This window comes from Cryptomeria japonica, chromosome 7 (assembly GCF_030272615.1).
Source record: "Cryptomeria japonica chromosome 7, Sugi_1.0, whole genome shotgun sequence".
NCBI lineage: Eukaryota > Viridiplantae > Streptophyta > Pinopsida > Cupressales > Cupressaceae > Cryptomeria > Cryptomeria japonica.
The window spans coordinates 84,673,417-84,693,974 of record NC_081411.1 but is presented as its reverse complement, the minus strand read 5'-3'; the positions used below and the strand labels follow the sequence as shown (position 1 = coordinate 84,693,974).

Genomic DNA, 20,558 nt, shown 5'->3' with positions numbered 1-20,558 from the left:
GTCACTGGGGTAAAGTCCTTCCTGGGCCATATCAACTACTATAGGAGGTTCATAAGAAACTTTGCACAAATATCCCACCCCTTGGACAAGCTTACTCGCAAGGGTGAGCCATACACCTGGGGTACCCTGGAGAGTGAAGCATTTGAGGAATTGAAGATGAGGCTAGTAGTTGCCCCCATCTTCACCTACCGCAACTGGGATAGGGAGTTCCATGTCTATGTGGATGATTCAAACTTTGCGATCGGTGCCACACTAGCCCAAGTGGGAGATCACGGGTTGGTTCATCCTATCTATTTTGCCAGTAGACTGTTATCCAAAGCGGATAAAAATTACAACACAACAAAATGGGAGGCATTGGGGATGATCTATGTGGTGCAAAAATTCAGACACTACCTATTGGAGACACCGTTCACATTCTATGTAGACCATGAATCCCTCATGTACCTAGTCAACAAGCCAATAATTCAGGGAAGTATTAGTCAATGGCTACTCTTGCTGCAAGAGTTTACGTTCACCATTATTGTGCGGTCTGGGAAAAGCCATGTGATAGAAGACCAATTATCACACATAAAGTCAGGAGAACCAGCGGAAGGGGTGAATGATGATTTCCCAGATGCCCACCTATTCCAAATTGCTCCATTACCACCATGGTACACGACCATCGGGGAGTATCTTTCTACTTCAGTCTTCCCACCATGCATGCTACTAGGAGAATGAAGGAAACTGGTTTTATGAAGTTGAACATTCCAACTGATCAATGGAATATTATATAAAATGGGACCAGATCAAATGCTCAGAAGATGTGTGATGGAGGAGGAGGTGCTAGGAGTTCTCCGAGAGGTGCACGAAGGGCTAGCGGGGGGCCACATGGGACCAGACACTACTGCACGGAAGGTGCTACTCGCAGGCTTGTGGTGGCCCACACTATATAATGATGCCTAAGAATGGGTTGTTGGTTACGACACGTGCCAAAGGGCTGGGAAACCATTGAAGCAGGACTTTATGCCGCTCAACCCCTCACACGCGCAGGAATTATTTGAACGATGGGGGTTGGACTTTGTTTGACCACTCAATGTCAGCCATGCTAGGCGGTGTAGATACATCGTGGTAGCCATGGAATATTTGACTAAGTGGGTGGAAGCACGGGTGCTACCCGATAACTTGGTGATGAGTACAACCAAATTTATTTATGAGCAAATCATTACTCATTATGGTATCCCCATGCAGCTGACGAGTGACTGGGGTGGCCATTTTGTCAACCATGTTATTAAGTTGCTCATGATAGAATTTAAGATCTTCCATTCTCTGTCAAGTCCATACTACCCTCGAGCCAACGGGCAGGTGGAGGCCACGAACAAGATCCTGATAGGAGTCATTTATAAGTCATGTGGGATCGAAGGGGAAGATTGGGAAGAGAAGTTACCCTTTGTGTTGTGGGCTTGCCACACGATGTACAAAGTGACCATGAGACAAACACTCTTCCAACTTATGTACGGGCAAGAGGCTATGGTGCTAGTGGAATTCATGGTGCCAAGCCTTCGCATTGGAGTAGAGAACAGACTCAGGGATATGGAGAGCCTGAGGGAGAGACTGTATGCCTTAAGCAAGTTGGATGAAAAAATAATGATGGCACAATGGGCCACAGAGGCAGCCCAACAAAGATGGGAGGTCTGGCATGACAAGCATCTTCGGCAAATGAAGTTTACTCCTGGGCAGTTAGTGTTGAAATTCAATGAGAGGAATGAAATCAAACCAGGAAAATTTAAAGTGTGATGGCTAGAGCCCTTCAAGGTATGTGAGGTCAATGCCAATAGGGTGATTAGGTTGTGGATGCTCGACGGAAAGGAGATACCAGATGCTGTCAATGGGTCAAAATTAAAGGTTTACCACAAATGGAGGGAACCTGGACCCTCCAATCAGGATGTTTGGTAGTATTATTTTTTTTAAAAAATATTAAAAGATTAAAAAAAAAAATGCAGTGGCGACACCGCAATGGGACCACCGTGCGGTGGCAACACCAGCGGTGGGACCACCGATAGTGGAACCACCATGTGGTGGCAACACTGAAAAAGGGACCACTGACGGTGGCACCACCATGCGGTGGGACCATCGATGGTGGAACCACCATGCGGTGGCAACACCGATAGTGGAACCACCGTGCAGTGGCACCATTAGTGATGGACACCACCGTGCAGGGGATACCACCGCCCACGCAAGCAATAAAACACGCAGCAGCCCCAAACGCAAACATAAAATCCCTACCCAAATGCAAATAGAAAAAAAACACACACACGCAGCAGCCCCCACCCAAATTCAAATAGAAAAAACACGCACTCACAGCAGCCCCCGCCCAAATGCAAAGACACACAAACACACACCCAACAACGCAGCACACAAGCATAGGGAAGGCATATGTAGCCTTACACAACCGAAGAAGGTGGTTACGATGGTGTTATGCAACCATACGGTTATAACCAGAAATCAGTTACAGACAAAATTAATAGAGTTGGCTGGTAAACAGAGTTGGAAGAAGCAGTTGCAGGCTTCCTCTAGCAGCCAGATGGATAGAAATACTAGGGTCCTATCGTCAGGCATACATGTTGCAGGGAGCACAATGGATACCAGCGCAAGTCACAAGAAAAAGCAGAAAGCACCACAACCTAGGACAAGTGGAAAAAATACATTGATGCCTCAGAATATTACCTTTGAGGGCCTGAATGGGTAAGAATGCTGGAAATGGTGGCAGAACACTCCCGACAATGATTTGGTGAAGCAGAACCTTCGTAAGGCAGAAGTGGAGTGGGCTATTTGAATGTCCGTGTTTCCTATCCGTGAGTATGAGGGTGCCCTACGGTTCATGGTGGACACCTTTGATAGACACACATGAACGAGTACTTTTGAGTATCTCGAGAGGGATATCACCATATCCTTCAAAGCTATGGACTTTACCAGACTGTTCGACATCCCAGGCAAACTGGGCAGGAAAATCGAGTTGAAGGTCAGGAAGATGAAGCATGAGGAGAAAGAATATTGGATTAAATTAGTATCGAGGAACTTGACGATAGCAGAGTTGGACAGCGTGGCTAATGCCACAAAGGGATGAGGAATCTATAAGACTTTTGTTGCAGAAGGCCACTGGCGGTGCATTATGGATGTCATTAAGAGCAGGTTGACAGGATTGGGTAGGGCATCGAACATCGCCCTCCCTCAGATTATGCTCATGAACGGGTTTATGAATGATATTGTGTACGATTGGGCCGCTTTGCTAGTAGAGCACATGTATGATTTCTTGACGATGTAGCATCACATGTTCTACATGCCCATTATGCTATAGGACTGTTCTTGGAGGCCACATGGGAAGCAGTGCCAGAGGTAGAGTTGGAGGTATGACTGTAGGGACCGTTGGCAGTGGGTGAGCCTCCTATCATGTATTGGAGACACCTGTACATTGGGCACTCTTCCGCAAAGTGGAAATGAAAGGTAGATACAGCCTCAAGGGAACCTGATAGTGGGAGGGAGACGTCCAGCAGTATAGAGGCTTCAGAGGAGGAGGATGAGGATGATAGCAGCAGAGCGACGGAGGAGGGGAGGATGGATCCACCTGGGGAGAGGGTCCTTTTTGCCCCAACCTTGCTACCGATGGGCACACCTGTGATGTCATCTGGAGTGGGAGGCACCTCTATTCCCGTATTTGGGCAGAGCCGCATGCTATTTACACTTGGTCCCATCCAACAGTAGGTAGCATCACCTTGAGAGGGTCGCGCACCACCTTCGAGACTAGCCCCAGCCACGAAAAACATGGCAGAGTCGTGTATAGATGGGTCGCCACATCGAGTAGTGGTAGATGAGGAGCAGGGACTAAGGGAGGTGGTTGATACAAAGCCTCAGGTGCGGTTGGAGGTTGTTGGAATAGAGGTAGTGGTGACCGTTTCTGCCTCCTTGTTTGAGGAGCCTATGGCTATGGCGACACATCCTCCGGTTGTAGAGATGCAAAGAGTCTCGGGGATCCCTAGTACAGACCCATCGATTGTGGCTATGGAGAGCTAGCTAACTCGGTGATTCCAGATGACAGTGGTACCACCTATGGGCGCTGCTGTATTCTCACCTTGTCGAGAGACTCCAACAAAGGTAGTAAACTTGGACAATTCATCAGGTGAGGCACATGGACTAGCAGTTGGGAATGAGGCAGGAGAGGTCGTCTCTGTGGTACAGAAATAGGGGGATGTTACACCTCTAGTGGTGGAGGAGGTACCATCATACCAGCAAGATGCGACAGCATCAGTTTAGCCAGAGACTTCTGCATTACCCCTTGGTGCTCTTACACAGATGTCACTTCCATCACGGTTGCAGCCTTTGAAGCAGGCGGGGGAGGACATTGAGGCCTATTTTGCTAATGTGGTGACAAGGGGTAGACGAGTGGTGGCCATGGCCGAGATGCAAGCATTATAGCAGGTTGTGGTGGAGTTAGACTGGGTCCTACAGTTTATGAGGGTGGGCTGCCTGACAGCCTTTGCTACATGCTTTGAGTCTCAGGGATCGCTGACTACACAGACAGATGAAATGCTACAGGCTTGGATTGTGTGAGATCTCGTTGTGGAGAGTCGGGTGATGGGAGTCATCCGAGAAATCGAGCAGGTCTATTGAGACACCTACTATACATTGAGGCGTACACAAGGGGAGTCTACAGTCCGCGAGGCTGCTCGAGTCAAGTTGGAGAGGGATGTGGCTAGTTAGTAGGCCTTGTGGGTGGTAGAGAGGGCATAGTTGTTGGCATAGCTTGAGTTGGCCTGAGCAGAGAAGGATGAGGCCCGCATTAAGAATGTTGAGGTGGAGACTCACCTTTCGACTGAGCAGAGTGTGAGGAGCCTTGTGCAGTAGGAGTTGGATGCAATTAGTGCCGAGAGGAACCTGTTGCAGACTCAATTGGTCTGTATGATGGAGATGGTGGATACAAAAGAGAAGGAGTTGCTGGAAGCCATGCATATGGTGAAGACAGCTTTGGAGAAAGTATTGGTGACGGAGCGTGATGTGACTGCACATACTCAGCAGGTTTATGAGCTCTGCACCTGCTTGGTAGCCTAGAAACTGGCATCTCAGCCTTCTACTTCAGGGACGCTTCCTAACTCCCTCCTTGGTTTTGTCTTAGATGTATATTTTGTATGGGTTGCATTATCTCCATTTTTGTTGTTAGTCGTCGGAGACGACTTCTTTTTTTTTGGGGGGATGATGTTGTCGGGAAATATGTATATCTTGTGTTTTGGTAGTAATGTTATTTGTTAGTAGTTAGTTAGCTGACAGGTAGGTAGTTGGAGTCGCAACGGTTGTGTCACACCCCTTCGGCTCTTATGTATTGTACTACCTGCGGGTATTGAAGGGTGTGATGTTGACAACAGATAATACTATGAACATTGGATACACTCAGAGTTATTAATGGAAAGCTTATTCTTGTATTCATCTTGTACTTGCATTGTTTATTTCTGCATGACTTCTGTATTCCTTCTGTTTACCCAGTGAGGAAAACATACGTGCAGACCGGTGATGAGTTTAGTGCCGTTTTTATGCGGCTTTTGCGTCAGAATCCTGATGATTCAATAAACGAATTAATGGAAGCTGGTCTGCATAATTACTTTGTTTTGTTTATTTGTATTATCTCTATACTTTCAATTAGTTTAAATGATTCTAAGGTGTGTATACCGCCTGCAGGTTTTCCCCCATCACCATGGGAATGGATGTGTTAGATTTTATGTCCTCCGTCAGGTTATGCGTAAGGTAATAATTGAAGGATCTTAGATAGATTAAAAAAGAAAAAATAATATTAAAAATCCACATTATTTACAAACCAGACTACCTTTCTACCTGTAAAACTCGATTCCATTCCATTTGGTTACTTAATTTTTCTTCTTAGTGTTATTAGACAAACTAGTTCAATTATTCTATTCATATTTACAAGGAGCCTGACACTAATTTTGTTATTTTTTTTCAGGAAACCAGGGGTAACAGTACATACAATCTAGTGTGGGTAGTATATTTAGATGACGAGTTAGTGGGTCATTGGCGTGCTGGGCTTTTCCAGGATTTGACATTTTTCGCCAATTTAGTTCAATTAGGAGGAGAAGTAGGTGTACAATCTGGTAGTCAAGGAACTCCATTTTCAAAGACGAATATGGGTAGTGGAAACTTTGCAGAGGAAGGGAATAAAAAAGTAGCTTATATTGGGAATATAGAATTGTATACTACTAATGGTGCTCTTATATCAGACATGCCTCAGAGTTATATCACAACTAAAAATGATTGTTATAATGTAGAAGATATCTTATAAAAGATCACCCTTGGGGATATTATATATATTATGGAGGTCTTGGAGGTTATGTTTCTCAATTTAAATATTAAAATATTTTATTAAATAATTTATAGTTAGTTAAGAAATGTTATTTATATTAATGTAGTAAAGGATTATTTTTGCTTTCAATTTATATTTTATATATTATTTAAGTGTTTAGATGAATTTTATTAGTAATTTTATGTGAATGCGGATTGTTTGGTAACTAATCTTATAAATATTTATATGAATTGGTCATTTGATAGGACATTTAGAGGTTATCACTAGTTTTAAAATATTTTTTAATTAAAATGAATTATAAAACATATTTTTTATACTTTTAGAATGCATAAATCTATATTTCTCATGGTACACATTATTAGGTGCATCATCTATTTTAGAATGCTTGTGAACATTTAAAGCTGGTTGTTATATTGTAGTATATGTGTCATTGTATTATATAATCATTAAATAGTTATTTTCTACTTCTAACCTTCGTCAACTAGCACAAAAAATTTATAGATTTACATTTAAAGTTAACATCTAATTTATACAATATATTTTTATATAGAGCTATAGATATGGGAATGTGCTTTGTGATGACAGTTTGATGTAGATATTTAAAAAAATCTATAAAAAACTAAGTCAATTTGACTAGAAATTTGTGAGATGTTCCTTTATAAATGGGTTGTATACTTTTGATAGCTTCAAATCCCCCTTAATCTTTCTTAGAAGGCATTGAGAATCACAAAGATGAGATTTATAGTTTTTTTTATGGCATATAATAAACATTTGTAACTTTGCAGCCATTATATAGGTTTCTTAGTCAAAAGTGTATATAAAATATCTAGGGATATCAACCATTTGATAACGATCTTAAATATTTCTTATAAAAAAGAATTCAACTTTCAAAAGTTAAGAGTGCCCAAATAAATATTAACCATAAGAAATTGCATAAATTTATAATCACATTTTAATTAATTATTCATTACAATAATAAAATTTTTAATAAGGTAGTGGAAAACAATGGATAGGAAGAGGCAACCCCTGAGTCTATGCTATTTTCCTCTTATTTTGGGTTTGGATCCAGAAAAAAGTTTTCTTTCTTGATAAAGTTTTAGTTTGTGTCATAATTGGGAGGACAAGGGTACCCTCACACAATAGACCATCACTTTATATTGTGTGGTTGTGGTTATGGTTGTGGTTTTGTTTTTTTTAGTCTTGGTTATTTTTTCTTTGCTGGTTTTCTAGTTACACTCTTGATGTCACTTTGTGTTTTTGGTATAAATCTGTGGTTATTTAGTGGCACGAGCCTATCCCATTTTTATTAATACAATTTTTTTAAGTAAAGAAGATAACCCAATATTATATTGAAAAATTACATAAATTTATAAAATTGATCATATAAGTTAATATTCAAATATGATCAATCCTAATCCCAAGGCTTGTTAAAACTATGTTGCTTTTGAGCACTTATTTTCTTGGAACTTATTAGAATAAAGCTCATTGTAGCAAGAAAACAAACTAATTGTGTGGTATTCTATATGTACAATATTCTCTAATCCATTAAAAAATATTCACGTATTAGATGTTAAACATACTTAAACCTATATCTTGTCAAAATGGAGCTCATTACAACAACTGAACCATACAAAAATATTCACATAACAAACACTCTTAGCATATAAGAAATGTTCAATTCTATATATTGCACTACGAGATTGGCATCTATACAAGGGAAAAGATTATCTAGATTAGCTTTCATCTATTCACATTAATGCAAGGAATTAAGAAATAAATGCAATATATTTAGCACATGTTTGAATGAATAATTAGAAATCCAGGCCAAGAAGATCTAAAGAGATACTTAAGTGTACTTGTTGATGTACTTCTAGAAGTCCATTCGAGGCCAAGAAGATCTAAAGAGATACTTAAATGTACTTGTTGATGTACTTCTAGAAGTCCATTTTGTTAACTCCCTGCAAAGATTATTAGCCTTTGGCAGCACTGAAATTCCATAGTCCACAATTTATAGTGATATCTTGAATTTCTTGAATACTCAATTAGCAATTACCAAGGGTATTTGCCAAAGTATTTGCCCCTTTATAACAAGGAAGAATTTCATATTCTCAATTTTTTTTTGAGAATTTATTTCACATGTTCAAAGTGGAAATTGATGAGCTCTTCCTTGAAAGAATACTAATTATCACCATAGAATCTGCTAGGAAGTATTCTCAATATGAAGATCCTTTCTCTATCCAAACTATGTAAGTACTTTTCTCTCATGATTTCTTGGTATGTGGTATGGAGTAGATTCTCCATACCCATTTAGCTCCTAGAGCTCTTCTTTCTGCTTCCCAAATTTTAATTACACCTATTCAAATTTCATTGGAAGTGCAAACTTTCTCTAATGCCAATGTAGGGAATTTTTTTTTGTTTTTTTTGATAGATTGTCTAACCAAAGAAAATATCTCACTTTAGATTGAAGTTCCTTGATTATTTAATTCTATATGGGGATTCCATTGAGAACTACATTGATTAGAAGAATTTTCCCTCCTACAATTAGCCATTTTAATTTCCTTGAGTTTATTCTATTTGAGACTAATGTTAGTAAGTTCTTCCATATTTTGGCTTGTTATTGCCTAAGAAGAGTAGAATTCCTAGGCATTTTACGTGGAATATTTTCTACTAAATAACCCCAAAATGTGCCAAGTCTATTTTTTACTCGAGGAGGGGCATTGATGAAGAAGATTTTAGACTTTGCATTATTTACTATTTGCCTTCTATAGTATGTAGTAATGATGATTTCTATTTCTTTTGGCTCCTAGATGGATGCTCTTAAAAAGAGAAGGGTGTCATATGTAAATAGTGAGTATGTAATTTAACCAAGACAATGAATACAAATAACTTTCCAGGAGCCTATAAGACTCACAAGTGTTATAACTCTAATTAGAGCTTCAACCATCAGAATGAATAAAAATAAGGATAGTGGATCAACTTGTTTTGTTTTGTCTCTCATGTAGTGGATTCTTGTAGAGGAGAAGAATCCACCTTTCTCTTCTCAAACTATTGATGGAAGACAAAGAGTAGGTCTTGTAGCAATGACTTTGGCAAAATTTATGTAAACTATATTGTAGAGTCTAGTGTCATAAATTATACACCCTTCATTAATTTGTCCAATTTCACTCTCCTAGCACCTATTTTGGCATTTCCCTTTTCTCTATGCATTATAGGACCTTAATTATAATGAATTAATATTTAATTCAATATTATGAGTCTTATTTCACTTTATTACATCATCACAATCTTATTTGGGCCCTTAATTCTAGATGTGCCCTTTATCATTTTATCCTAATTTATCCTCAGTCCTACCCTAATTTCAACTATAAAAGTATATTTTGTATATCTACACAACTTGGTTTGAGCCACTGAGCTAGATTTAACATTAGAATCACGATAACTTGTATCTCTAGAAATTCAAAAAAAAATTGTCTGGACCAGGGGCACCCAACATTCTAGTGCCATGCTTGTTTCCCCAAATTTTAGGAGGGTCATTGGGTGGTCCTTTTCTATTCAAATTTATCTCTGTGTGAAAATATATTGATTCTAAGTTGTCCTATAGATGGTTTCAATGATGAAATCACTATATAAGACATCTTTCTCAACTCATTTTCCATCTATCTATCTATCCATCCATTTTGTCAACAAACAATCAAGCATCCTTACATACATGAAACATTAACAAGCATTTTTAGAGATCTTCAAGGTTTCGTATTCTTGATTCAATCATTATGGAGCAAAATTACATCATTATTATACAAGCATGTGTGTGTGATTATGGTTTTGTCATGTTCAAGCCATTCCATACAATATATGCGATTACATCCAAAGAGAAAAGAATCATCACTAACAATTATAGATCTAAGGTATATTCCCTTAAGTAATTATTTCCTTATTTATATTATTTTATTCAAGGTTGATTCCATACTAGTGTTTGACTTAGGAAAGCCCCTCTTCCCAAGAATTTTTTGTCTCTTTCAATTTAGATTGAACTTTTCAGAATAGATCCAAACATTCAAATGTTGCTGAGATCCATGCCTATGGCTCTATTTGACTAATGTAGCTCAATATTTATCCATAATCTCTTCAATTTCAGCACATTTGGCCTAATTTTAACATTTTTTCAATTCATCTTAGAAAGAGGATAATCAACCCTAACCAGTTGAATCTAATAAGAATGGTCAGCCCTATCCTTGTTGATTTGAGTTTAGATCTATTAGGTCCACCTGTATTTCAATGTAAATATTAATTTGGTTTATTAGTTGTCTTATCCTATTTGGTGAAACCCTAGTTCCAATTTACGCCTCTATATTTCATTACAAGTTTCCTTTTTCTTAAATTATAAAAAAGTCAAATTTCTTTTTACAAGAGGATATTCTTAAGTTGCATGGATTTAAGTTATACACAAATTCCCTTTATGATCCTTTCAGTGATTCATCTCCCAAATTTAATATCCTTAAAGAGGACATATTGATGCAAAAAAATATTTTTAACACTTCTCTCAATGATCTCCCTATTTGGAATGAACCATTGGAGGATGGTGTGGATTATTCTCTGAATATGTTCCTCCTCCATGAGGGTAGCTTGGTGAAAGAGGATGATATTATGGTAAAATAATTTTATATTAGTAAGAATTCCTTTAATAACACTTCACCTTCTATTCATTTCAATAACCTTCCCCCTAGAGATGGAGCATCAATAAGACATGATTGTCCATTTCCTTAGGTTTATCATGAAGATAATTTATAACAATAGGATAATATCATTTTCCATCAGATTTTCAATGCTCTCTCCTAAAGATGAAGAGCCTAACATAGATCCAATCAATGTTATTCATGTCGTTGAAGAACCTAAAATTGTTTTTAAGGATGGGGGACTTGTCAACCAGATTATCATATTGTTGGCAAGAGACACTGTATTGATTATCATATGTTGTCATTTAGGGGAACTTGAGTAAGTCATCCAACCCATAGTTTATAATGCATTCATACCAGAAGATTGATTGAGGTCTAGTGAAAAGAACATGTCATTCGGTAGAGTGTATAGTAATTTGATTGATGGTTCAATTATGTTGAGTATTTAGTATTGTGAATCTTGGAGATGCATTATGATCATGTAATATGTCTTATTCCAAGTTTGTGGCCTCTAGTGTTGAGAATTGAGTAAGTTGGAAGATCTAGTAGATAGGTTTCTGGTTAGAACAATGTTCATCAATTGTAACATATGGAGATTCCTTGTGCAAATAGTGCCGAGTGATTTTGGCAGTTGTTTGCATGTTCACGGATGTTGAGCCAACATATGGGAAGTGGTTGGATAACTTATTTTCGTCTGCTTATTTGTTTTGGATCAGATTGAGTTGACCTTGGGTAGCATGTTTCATTTGTGTGTTATGTGGTTTTGGGCCAACATAATGAAGACCTAAAATATTTATGTGGATATATAAGACCGATTGATATGATCATTTTGTGTATTGGTGGCTATATGTGAAGTGTGCATGAGCGCTTGTGTTTAGTTTCTATTACTATAGATTTTTTTATTTTCCTTATGTTAGGGGGTATTTATTTTTCCTACACATGTTTTATTAAGCTTTCTTAGGTTATTAGGAGTGGTTAATATGAGGACATGTGGCAAAATACTTCAGATATATGTGTAACTTTCCACCTCACATGGGTAGTTGAGTTACACATCCTCTTTTGGCTTTTTGTGCCACCTCTCATAACCACTATTTTATTTTCTAAGTGGGTTATGGGGTAGTTGGGTTTCTCAGCCTCTTTTTGACTTGTGTGCTAACTTTTTCAACTCCTTTCCTGTCTTCATGTAAGGAGGTTATTCCACATGTTTTGGCATTTACCAAGAAGCTAAAAGATCTCACTTTTAATGCAGAATAGGAGTTAATGCACCCCTTGGATGTATATGCTATATAATAAGCATTATACTCTCACCCTCACTAGTTTAGTTATTGCTCGATGAGAGTGTTCTCAAAAATTGTTTTTTAGTGTCTATTTTTTCTCTCATATCAGATTTATCTTCATTAATCTATTTTGATATTCGATCATCTGTTGTTTGGAGTTGCACATGATCTACGACTGACATTAGATCCTAGCTTAGTTCTCACTTCTCGCAAAATCTAACAGGTATTAGAGTAGTCTTGTCTGGTATAGGTCATTGTTTTTCTGATTTATTTGAGAGATTTGAGACTATTATATAGCTAATATTTTCCTTAAAAAACCAAGTATGATATTATCAATCTCATGTGACTTGAAGAATCAAAATAGTTTAAAGTAAAATAGCTTCTAATTTAATCTGGTTTATTATATATATGTGTTCCTTGAGATCTGGGTGAATGTAGTTTTTTGGTAATATTGGAATCTTATTCAGTATTTCAGAAGTGTTCAGAAGGCTTGAGAAAGTAAAAAGTGACTTTTATTTCACCAAAATCAGAGTTTCGAGGACATTGTAAAACAATCAGTGTGAAACATTTTTACTAGAGTTGTTTTCATTTTGGCTTTAGTGTTCCAACTTTCGTTCATTTTCAAGAAAAATGCTTTCTGGTTTTTCATCCCAACATCGAACAAATTCTAGGTTTCTGATGGTGTTCCGAGAAATTTAATACTTTTTCTAGAAATTGAGTTTGAATAGGGCCTAAGTCATTTTTCTAACAGGGAAATTCAACAACATTTCTCAAAAATTGCATAACTTCTGCCTTGGGTGTAAGATTTTTGCAAACAAATATTTGACAGAAAGCTGGAAATGAGAACTTTCCATTCTTGCAGGGCTAATTAAAATATTGTACTTTTCTTCAGCATATATTTCAAGTTGAAGCAGATACATTTTAAAACCTCCCACTTTTTATGGGGAATAGGAGTTAGTGCACCCCTTGGATGTATATGCTATTATTTTTTAATATAAAAATAATTATACTCTAACCTTCACTAGTTCAGTGATTGCTGAGTGAGAGCCTTCTCCAAAATTCTTTTGTCTCTATTTTTTCTCTCATATCAAATTTATGTTCATTCAGCTATTTTGATACTCGATCATCTATTATTTGGAGTTGCATATAATCTACGAATGGCATAAGATCCTAGCTCAGTTCTCGCTTCTCATAGAATCTAATAGTTCCATGTGTGTGGTTGAATTATTTGTGCTCTAGAATACAATAGAATATTTGAATAGAGAAGTATTGCATAATAGAGTATTTTATGCTTAATCAGAATAGTTTTTGGCATTTTTAGATTCTACTTATCATTTTAGACACTTTGATTATTATATGTAATCATTTTGTAGGGAATTCAGTCTTCTGAGCTTGTAGGCCTTATAGTAATTTAAGCAATGAGTTGTAGCTAGTGTGCTTGAATGCAAGTGCATTCCCCTCATGTAATATTATTATACTTCTAACAAGGTATATTAATATTGAGGGTCTCAATCCCCTTGTGGTTTTTTACTTAACCGAGTTTCCATGTAAAAATCACGGCGTTCTCATGTTGTGGTTATTTGCTTTGTGTTTTTGCACTCTACTTTTTTTAAGTTTTGGTAATTGGTGTAAGAATCAAATTAAGAATCTTAAACATTGGAAAACACTGATTCACCCCCTTTCTCAATGTTCTTTAATTCAATAATTAGTATCAGAGCTTAGTTCCTCAAAAGAAGCCTAACAGCTTGAGGAGGATTTGAGAAAGTGAATTAATGGATTCGAGTAGTCTAAAACAACAGCTTGTTGTAGCACTTGAGGATCTCGAACAAGCCGAAGATGAGGTCTACCAAGTGAAAATAAACCTTAAGGATATTGAGAACTTCACTGAATCATTGAAGAATCAGTTGGACAAGTAAAGGGAGAAGAGAAAGGATCATGTTGATCAACTTAAGGAGAGAAAAAGTCAAAGGATTGATGAAGAAGCCCTAAAGGAAGATACTGAAGAGTGTTATAGACTTGCTAGAGCTAATACATTCCTGGAGAATGAGATGGAAGCCATTGTGATGAGATTGACAAAAGAGATTGAAGAAAGGAAGAAGAATGAGGAGAATCTTGCTCAATCCTTGAAAGATAAATCTGAAGATTTTTACAAACTTGAGAGTGATAATGGGCAACTAAAGCTTGACTTGCAATATTATAGACAACACGAGGAAGATCTTGAAAGGTAGATCATTCTTATTATATATGATCTTGATGTTGCAAATGAGTATAAGGAGAAGTTTTGGGTTAGCTTAGCCAAGCTTGATGAGATGCTTGTAAGCCAAAAGAATCCCAATGACACTCAAGGTCTTCGATTTAAGAAGGGTGAAAGCTCCAAATTAGCACAACACAAGAACAATTGAAGAAGACCTTTGGTAAGACAACCTAATGCTCATAAATTAAATTGTAATTGTTTTGTTTGCAATAAATTTGGTCATATGGTTAGTCAATATGGAAATAAGATGATTAATAATGGTCCATCTTTTACAGGTCAATGTTTCAAATGTAATAAATATGGTCATAAGGCAAATGTATGCACAACTGTGTTGAATAATATTTAGAATAGGAGAAATGTCAAATGTTATGCATGTGGTGGGTTTGGAAATGTTGCTAATCATTGCAGATCAAGAAGAAATCAATTGAACTTTAGACCTATGCAAGGAAATATTATTTACTATGCTTGCAACAAATCCCATCACATAGCTAAGTATTGAAGAAGAAGAAATGTAAATACGAGAGGTTTTGAAGACAAGAACAAGAAGAAGAATGTGAAGGAAGATGAGATGGGTAAAGACATTTTTTAAGAGATTGGAGAATAGATGAAGATGACTTGGGTTAAGAAGAGTGATGATAATGCAATGAATGGGTCCACACCTGATTTGGGTACCCAAACCTCATCTGGTAACTAAGCTAAGGGATCCATCCTTAGAGGGAGGTTTTCATGAAAATATTTCAAACCCCCTGTTTGAGATCTATGCCTGATTTTGGTCGGTTGTAGAGGTGTATGTGATTCTCACAAATGTTTATGATATATTTTTAGGAGAGTTCGAGTAGATTTGAAGATCTAGAGAAGAATTCCTGAGAGATACATAGTATCCGTAAGTATTAGTGTTAAGTGAATTTATTACATTGAAAAGTTAGGTATGCAAAGGATAAAAAGAGAATTAACCTTTCATTTATCACTTTGCATTTGAAACAAGAGATGAAAAGAGCATAGTGAAGGAGAATTTGTAGAGATTTTGAGCAATATCCAGATTTGGTGTGTGATGTTGCATCTTGTTGAAAGGTATTTAACAACGAAACCCCTTTAGTTGAAAGTTTAAAATTTGAATTCGATAAGATGGCTTCTTCTGGTACTACAACTCCTTTGGTTGTTAACATCACTGAGTGTGTCCATCTGAATTTCGAGAATCATCCATTCATTTTCATGTAAGATGATCCTAAGAGTGTGTTTTGATCAGTGCCCTACGAAGTACTGCATATTTAAGACATAATGGTTTATACTCATTATCTGATTAAGGAATTGGGAATCTTTTAAATGTTGAATCTGTACAATAATCAGTTATCCGATTAGAATTTGATGTTGAAACTAGAATATCAAGAATTGGAAAATAAGGGTTTTGCGCAATTCCTTAGGTTTTCGATGTTCGATGAATAGGAATGGATCCAGTTCACACTGATCCGAGTACAAGATAAATTTATAAGGTTAGACAAGACCAACAAGATCATCAAGTCATTTATTCAAGTTGTAACTCATATATATGCATCTGGAGAGCTATCATCTTTGAAGGATGTGGAGAATGACATTGTGACTAATACAACAAGGTCAAAATTTAATTAAGAGGCAATAAAAATTAATGGAATTATAGAGCATGAAATCAGGAAAGTAGATGAATGAAAGGACAAGGTTGGGAATCCTTCTATTCATGTTGTTAATCCTTTAGATCCTGAGAAGAATGATTGAAAGGAATAGGTAGAGCTTAAAGTTAAAGTCAAGATTGGGGGAAAAGGTACTGTAGAGACAGTGAAAGGCAAATAAGTCATTAATGATCTAGATTTTATCCAAGATCCAATCAATGTTGCTTCTTTGTCTCTAATTCAAAAGCTTCATCTTACATCATTTGGTCAAGAAAAAGCCAATGATGATCTTTTGAAATCTCACACTGAGGATCGTATGTTGCTAACCTCAACAACTAGTGTTTTTAAAAAATTTGATGCCCTCATTCCAAAAAGATACTTCAGATACTCCATTAGGGTAATTGAAAAGTTTGATCAATTCTATAGATGAACATTTTTAGTCTTTTGAAAACTCTGCTAAGGAGAAGGTCCAAAATTAATTCAATGCAAAGAGGCTTTGAAATTTGAAAAGGATGGTTGCCAAGGACAAAGTCACTCTAGATGCCTATGTGAAGAGCATAGAAGATGCAGTATCTAAAGAAGGAAAATTATACAAATCATGTTTATCAGAGTCTAAATGCATTGCATAAATTGATTAGAGGTCTAAGGTACATGAGAATGAGATTGAAAGCATATATGAATCATTTGATCCCCTATCAATATCATTGAGCAGTCATGAAAATTACCTCATATCACTACTTGAAAAAATTAGAAGCCTGAATCAAGATTGGGAGAGAGTAATTGACATATTTAGAGAAATTAGGAGCCTCATTACTCCTAAGATGGACATTATGCTGAGTGCTCTCAACGATACTCACGATGCTCTAGCCAACGGTGATCCAGAAGATGTAAAAATAGCTAAGGTGCAAGCTTATTTGTTTAGTGGATTCATAACAATGTTGGAGAATCTGCAGAAGGGCTAGGATAGCCACCTGACCACATTGAATAATTCATATGCAAACATATTCAATTTTTTTTAGAATGTAAGGACTGTGTGTGCATATGTATATAGCATTTTTTTAGCTTGAATTTTTGGTTTTTAGAACCCTATAGTTTCCATTGATGTCAAAGGGAGAGAGTAGAGGAATGAAAAATGTTGATCTTAGGGGGAGTTTTTGATTCTTTGAGTCTGGTTGATAGATTCTTGTTGTAGTGTACATTGTTCTGGTTTTGGTCCTCATTTTTCACCAAGTTTTGCCATCAAGGCCAAAGAGGGAGATTGTTGGAAAGAGACACTACATTGATGATTAGATGTTGTCATTGATGGAAACTTGAGTCAGATATCTAATCTACTGTTCGTAATTCATTCATACTGAAAGATTGATTGAGGTCCAGTGAAAAGAATGGGTCATTCAATAGAGTGTATAGTAATTTGATTGGTAGTTCAATTGTATTGAGTATGTGGTATTGTGAATATTGGAGATGCATTATGATCATGTAATATTCGTTATTCCAATTTTGTGGCCTCCGTTGTTGAGAGTTGAGTGAGTTGGAAGATCCAGTAGATAGGTTTCCTGTTAGAAGTGTTCATCAATTGTAAAATGTGGAGATTCATTGTGTGGATCAGGCGAAGTGATTTTGGTGGTTTTTTATGTGTTTGAGTATGTTGATACGATATATGGGAAGCATGTGGATAATTTATTTTGGTTTTCTTGGTTGTTTTGGACCGGATTGAGCCGACCTTGGGTAAGATGTTTCATTTATTTGTTATGAGGTTTTGGGCCAACATGATGAAGACCTAAAATGTTTATGCAAATATGTAAGCCAGATTGATATGATCATTTGGTGTATCAATGGTTATGTGTGAAGTGTGTATGAGTGATTGTGTACAGTTTCACATGGGCAGTTGAAGGATTTGTGCTATGGAATATAACAAAATATCAAAATAGAGTAGTATTGTAGAGCAGAGTATTTTATGCTTAACCAAAATTGTCTTTGGAATTTGTAGATGCTACTTATTAGTTCAGACATTCCAATTATTATATGTAATCATTTTGTAAGGAAATGAGCCTTCTAGGGTTGTAGCCCTTATTGTAATTTGAGTAGTGAACTCTAGGAAATGTGCCTAAATGCATATGTGTTCCTCTCATGTAATATTATTATACTTCTAACAAGGCATATTAATATTGTGGGTCTCAATCTAGCTGTGGGTTCTCCCTTTACTGAGTTTCCATGTAAAAATCCTCATATTATGGTGTTGTGGTCTGTTGCTTTGTGTTTCTGCACTCTACTTTTGTGCAATTTTGCTAAGTGGTTAAAGAATCATATTAAGAATGTTAAATACTGTAGAACACCGATTCACCCTCCCCTCTCAATGTTTCTTGATTCCTACACATAGTTCCTTATGTATATATCATAATGAAATGCTTTCTTTGGAAGTTGATAAAAATATACAAATTGTAGCACAATATAATTTGTTATTTCCTACAATCCTCTCTCCAATTTGAAAAAATACACCATCTCCTACAAAAGAAGTTCTTACAAAATAAATCTTGGAGGATAATTAGAGGTTATTATATTTCACACCTTTGTTTGTAGAAAATCTAAGACGAATAAATTCAATTATCAAAACTTTTATCCTAACACATGTCTTGATATTGATTGGGCCCCTTTAAACACCAATCCAATTCCACTTAAGAGTGAACACTCTTCTAATCCTACATATGGATACAATGGATAAGTTTTATGATGTGTGTAATAAAGTCTTGAAAGACATGAGAAATTAGACTTTTTTAATGAAATGTTAGGTTTCCAACCTCTTCCTTTGTCAACTTCCCCCTTACATCTTTTCATTCCCGTATGGGATTCCAACAGGCTAGTATTTTATCCAATCCTCTTTATGTCAACTTAATTTCTCTTCTTTGCTATAAACTTTACCCTTGTACCCATGGACTATGGAACCCAATGGCCCCATTGCCGGATGAAGGCACTTAGCCCCTTGGTTCTTCTTAGGACCCTATCATCCAACACCCTAGTCCTTCCAATTCAAATTCAAAATTTTTCAGGTTCCTTCTAGACTATTTTAAAATCTATATTTCCAGTTTGTAGCTCTAAAGGGGATAAAAATAATATAAAAGTAATAGGTGATGATGGATGGCATATTCTTCATAATCATTTCTATAGTGTCATAAAATTGCAACCCTAGCAATATTTGGCCATATTAGGGTCCTCACGCAAATAAAATCAAATCCCCAAGCCTGATCGGAGACCAGAGACTTGCTTGACCCTTGAATTTGCATCTTTCCTTGCTTTGTGCACTGCTTAGACCACTTCATGTTCTGGGAAAAGGGAAGGATAGGGGCATGGAACCCCTGTACCTGGCCTATTTTGGGGCATGACCCTTCCAAACTCTGCATTGAACATTGCACTTTAAGAAGGAAAAACTTCCCTGATGTCGTCCTATGATGAAAAATCAATCGTTTTAACCATAATTGACAAGTATAAAATTTGCATTCACTTTCCCATTTGCATGATAAGAAGAACAAGAAGATCCTCATAAGTGATAAATTCAAGCATTCAATAATCCCTTTCAAGCATTGATCATCTCAAGTCTCCCTTCAAGGCCAGGTGTTGTATTCAAGTCAAGGATTCAATCATTGAAGAGGAGATCCATTCCTACATTCAACTTCATACAAGAAATTCTATCAAAATTTCTATCACAACCTCCCATGAGGTGATTTACATTTCAATCTTTCATTTACATTTAGTTGCAAGTATTTTCTTTCATCATTTGGTTAATTCCAAAACCGGGGTTTGACTTGAAGGCAAACCCCCAATCCCAACCCCTTTTCCTCTCTTTTATGTGTGTAGGTTGTAGGTGGACAGCTGTACTTTTGAATTTGGACTACATTTGTAGAGGCATAAAAACCCTTTTCGTTCCATGGATTTTTTGGAGGACCATGTACACTTTTGCCATGGTCTGGGCAACTGTTCCTCAAATTCATAGAGCGGCTTCATATCGACATATTATTGCCAGGTCCAAGTGCACAGCTTCATCACACGCTTCGATCTTGAGTTATAATCATTTTTTGTCACCTTTTCACTTAGTCTTACTACATAATTCAATCAATTCCTTTCCATTCCAAGAAGAGGTGTTTGCTTATCATTCTAATATCATTTCATTTAGAATTCAATCTTCTTCTTTGGAGGTTGAATCTAGTGAATTTCCCCCCTCTTCCAATGTAATGCATGAAAAGTGTTTGAAGGGAAATTTGTAGTGAAATTGTCATCTCTCCTTGGAGGGAAAGGATATCTTTCCTCTAGATCTCTCATTCACACATTTTCACCACACCATTACAATTTTAAATAACATTTAAGTATCTGTTATGTTGC

The 20,558-nt window shown here is 36.8% G+C and overlaps 1 protein-coding gene across 1 annotated transcript; it reads left to right on the top strand.

Annotated features, from left to right (window-relative positions):
* Positions 1-774: 774 nt before the first annotated feature.
* LOC131856445 (uncharacterized) lies at positions 775-1,773 on the top strand. The gene is made up of 2 exons (XM_059208243.1): positions 775-894; positions 1,228-1,773. Exons 1-2 carry the CDS (start codon positions 775-777, stop codon positions 1,771-1,773), a joined length of 666 nt encoding a protein of 221 aa, XP_059064226.1.
* Positions 1,774-20,558: the final 18,785 nt, after the last annotated feature.

Coding starts and splice junctions, on each gene's coding strand:
- LOC131856445 (XM_059208243.1), top strand. CDS start 775: ATGGGACCAGATCAAATGCTCAGAAGATGTGTGATGGAGGAGGAGGTG. Junction 895..1,227: donor CAGACACTACTGCACGGAAG/GTGCTACTCGCA, acceptor ATCCCCATGCAG/CTGACGAGTGACTGGGGTGG.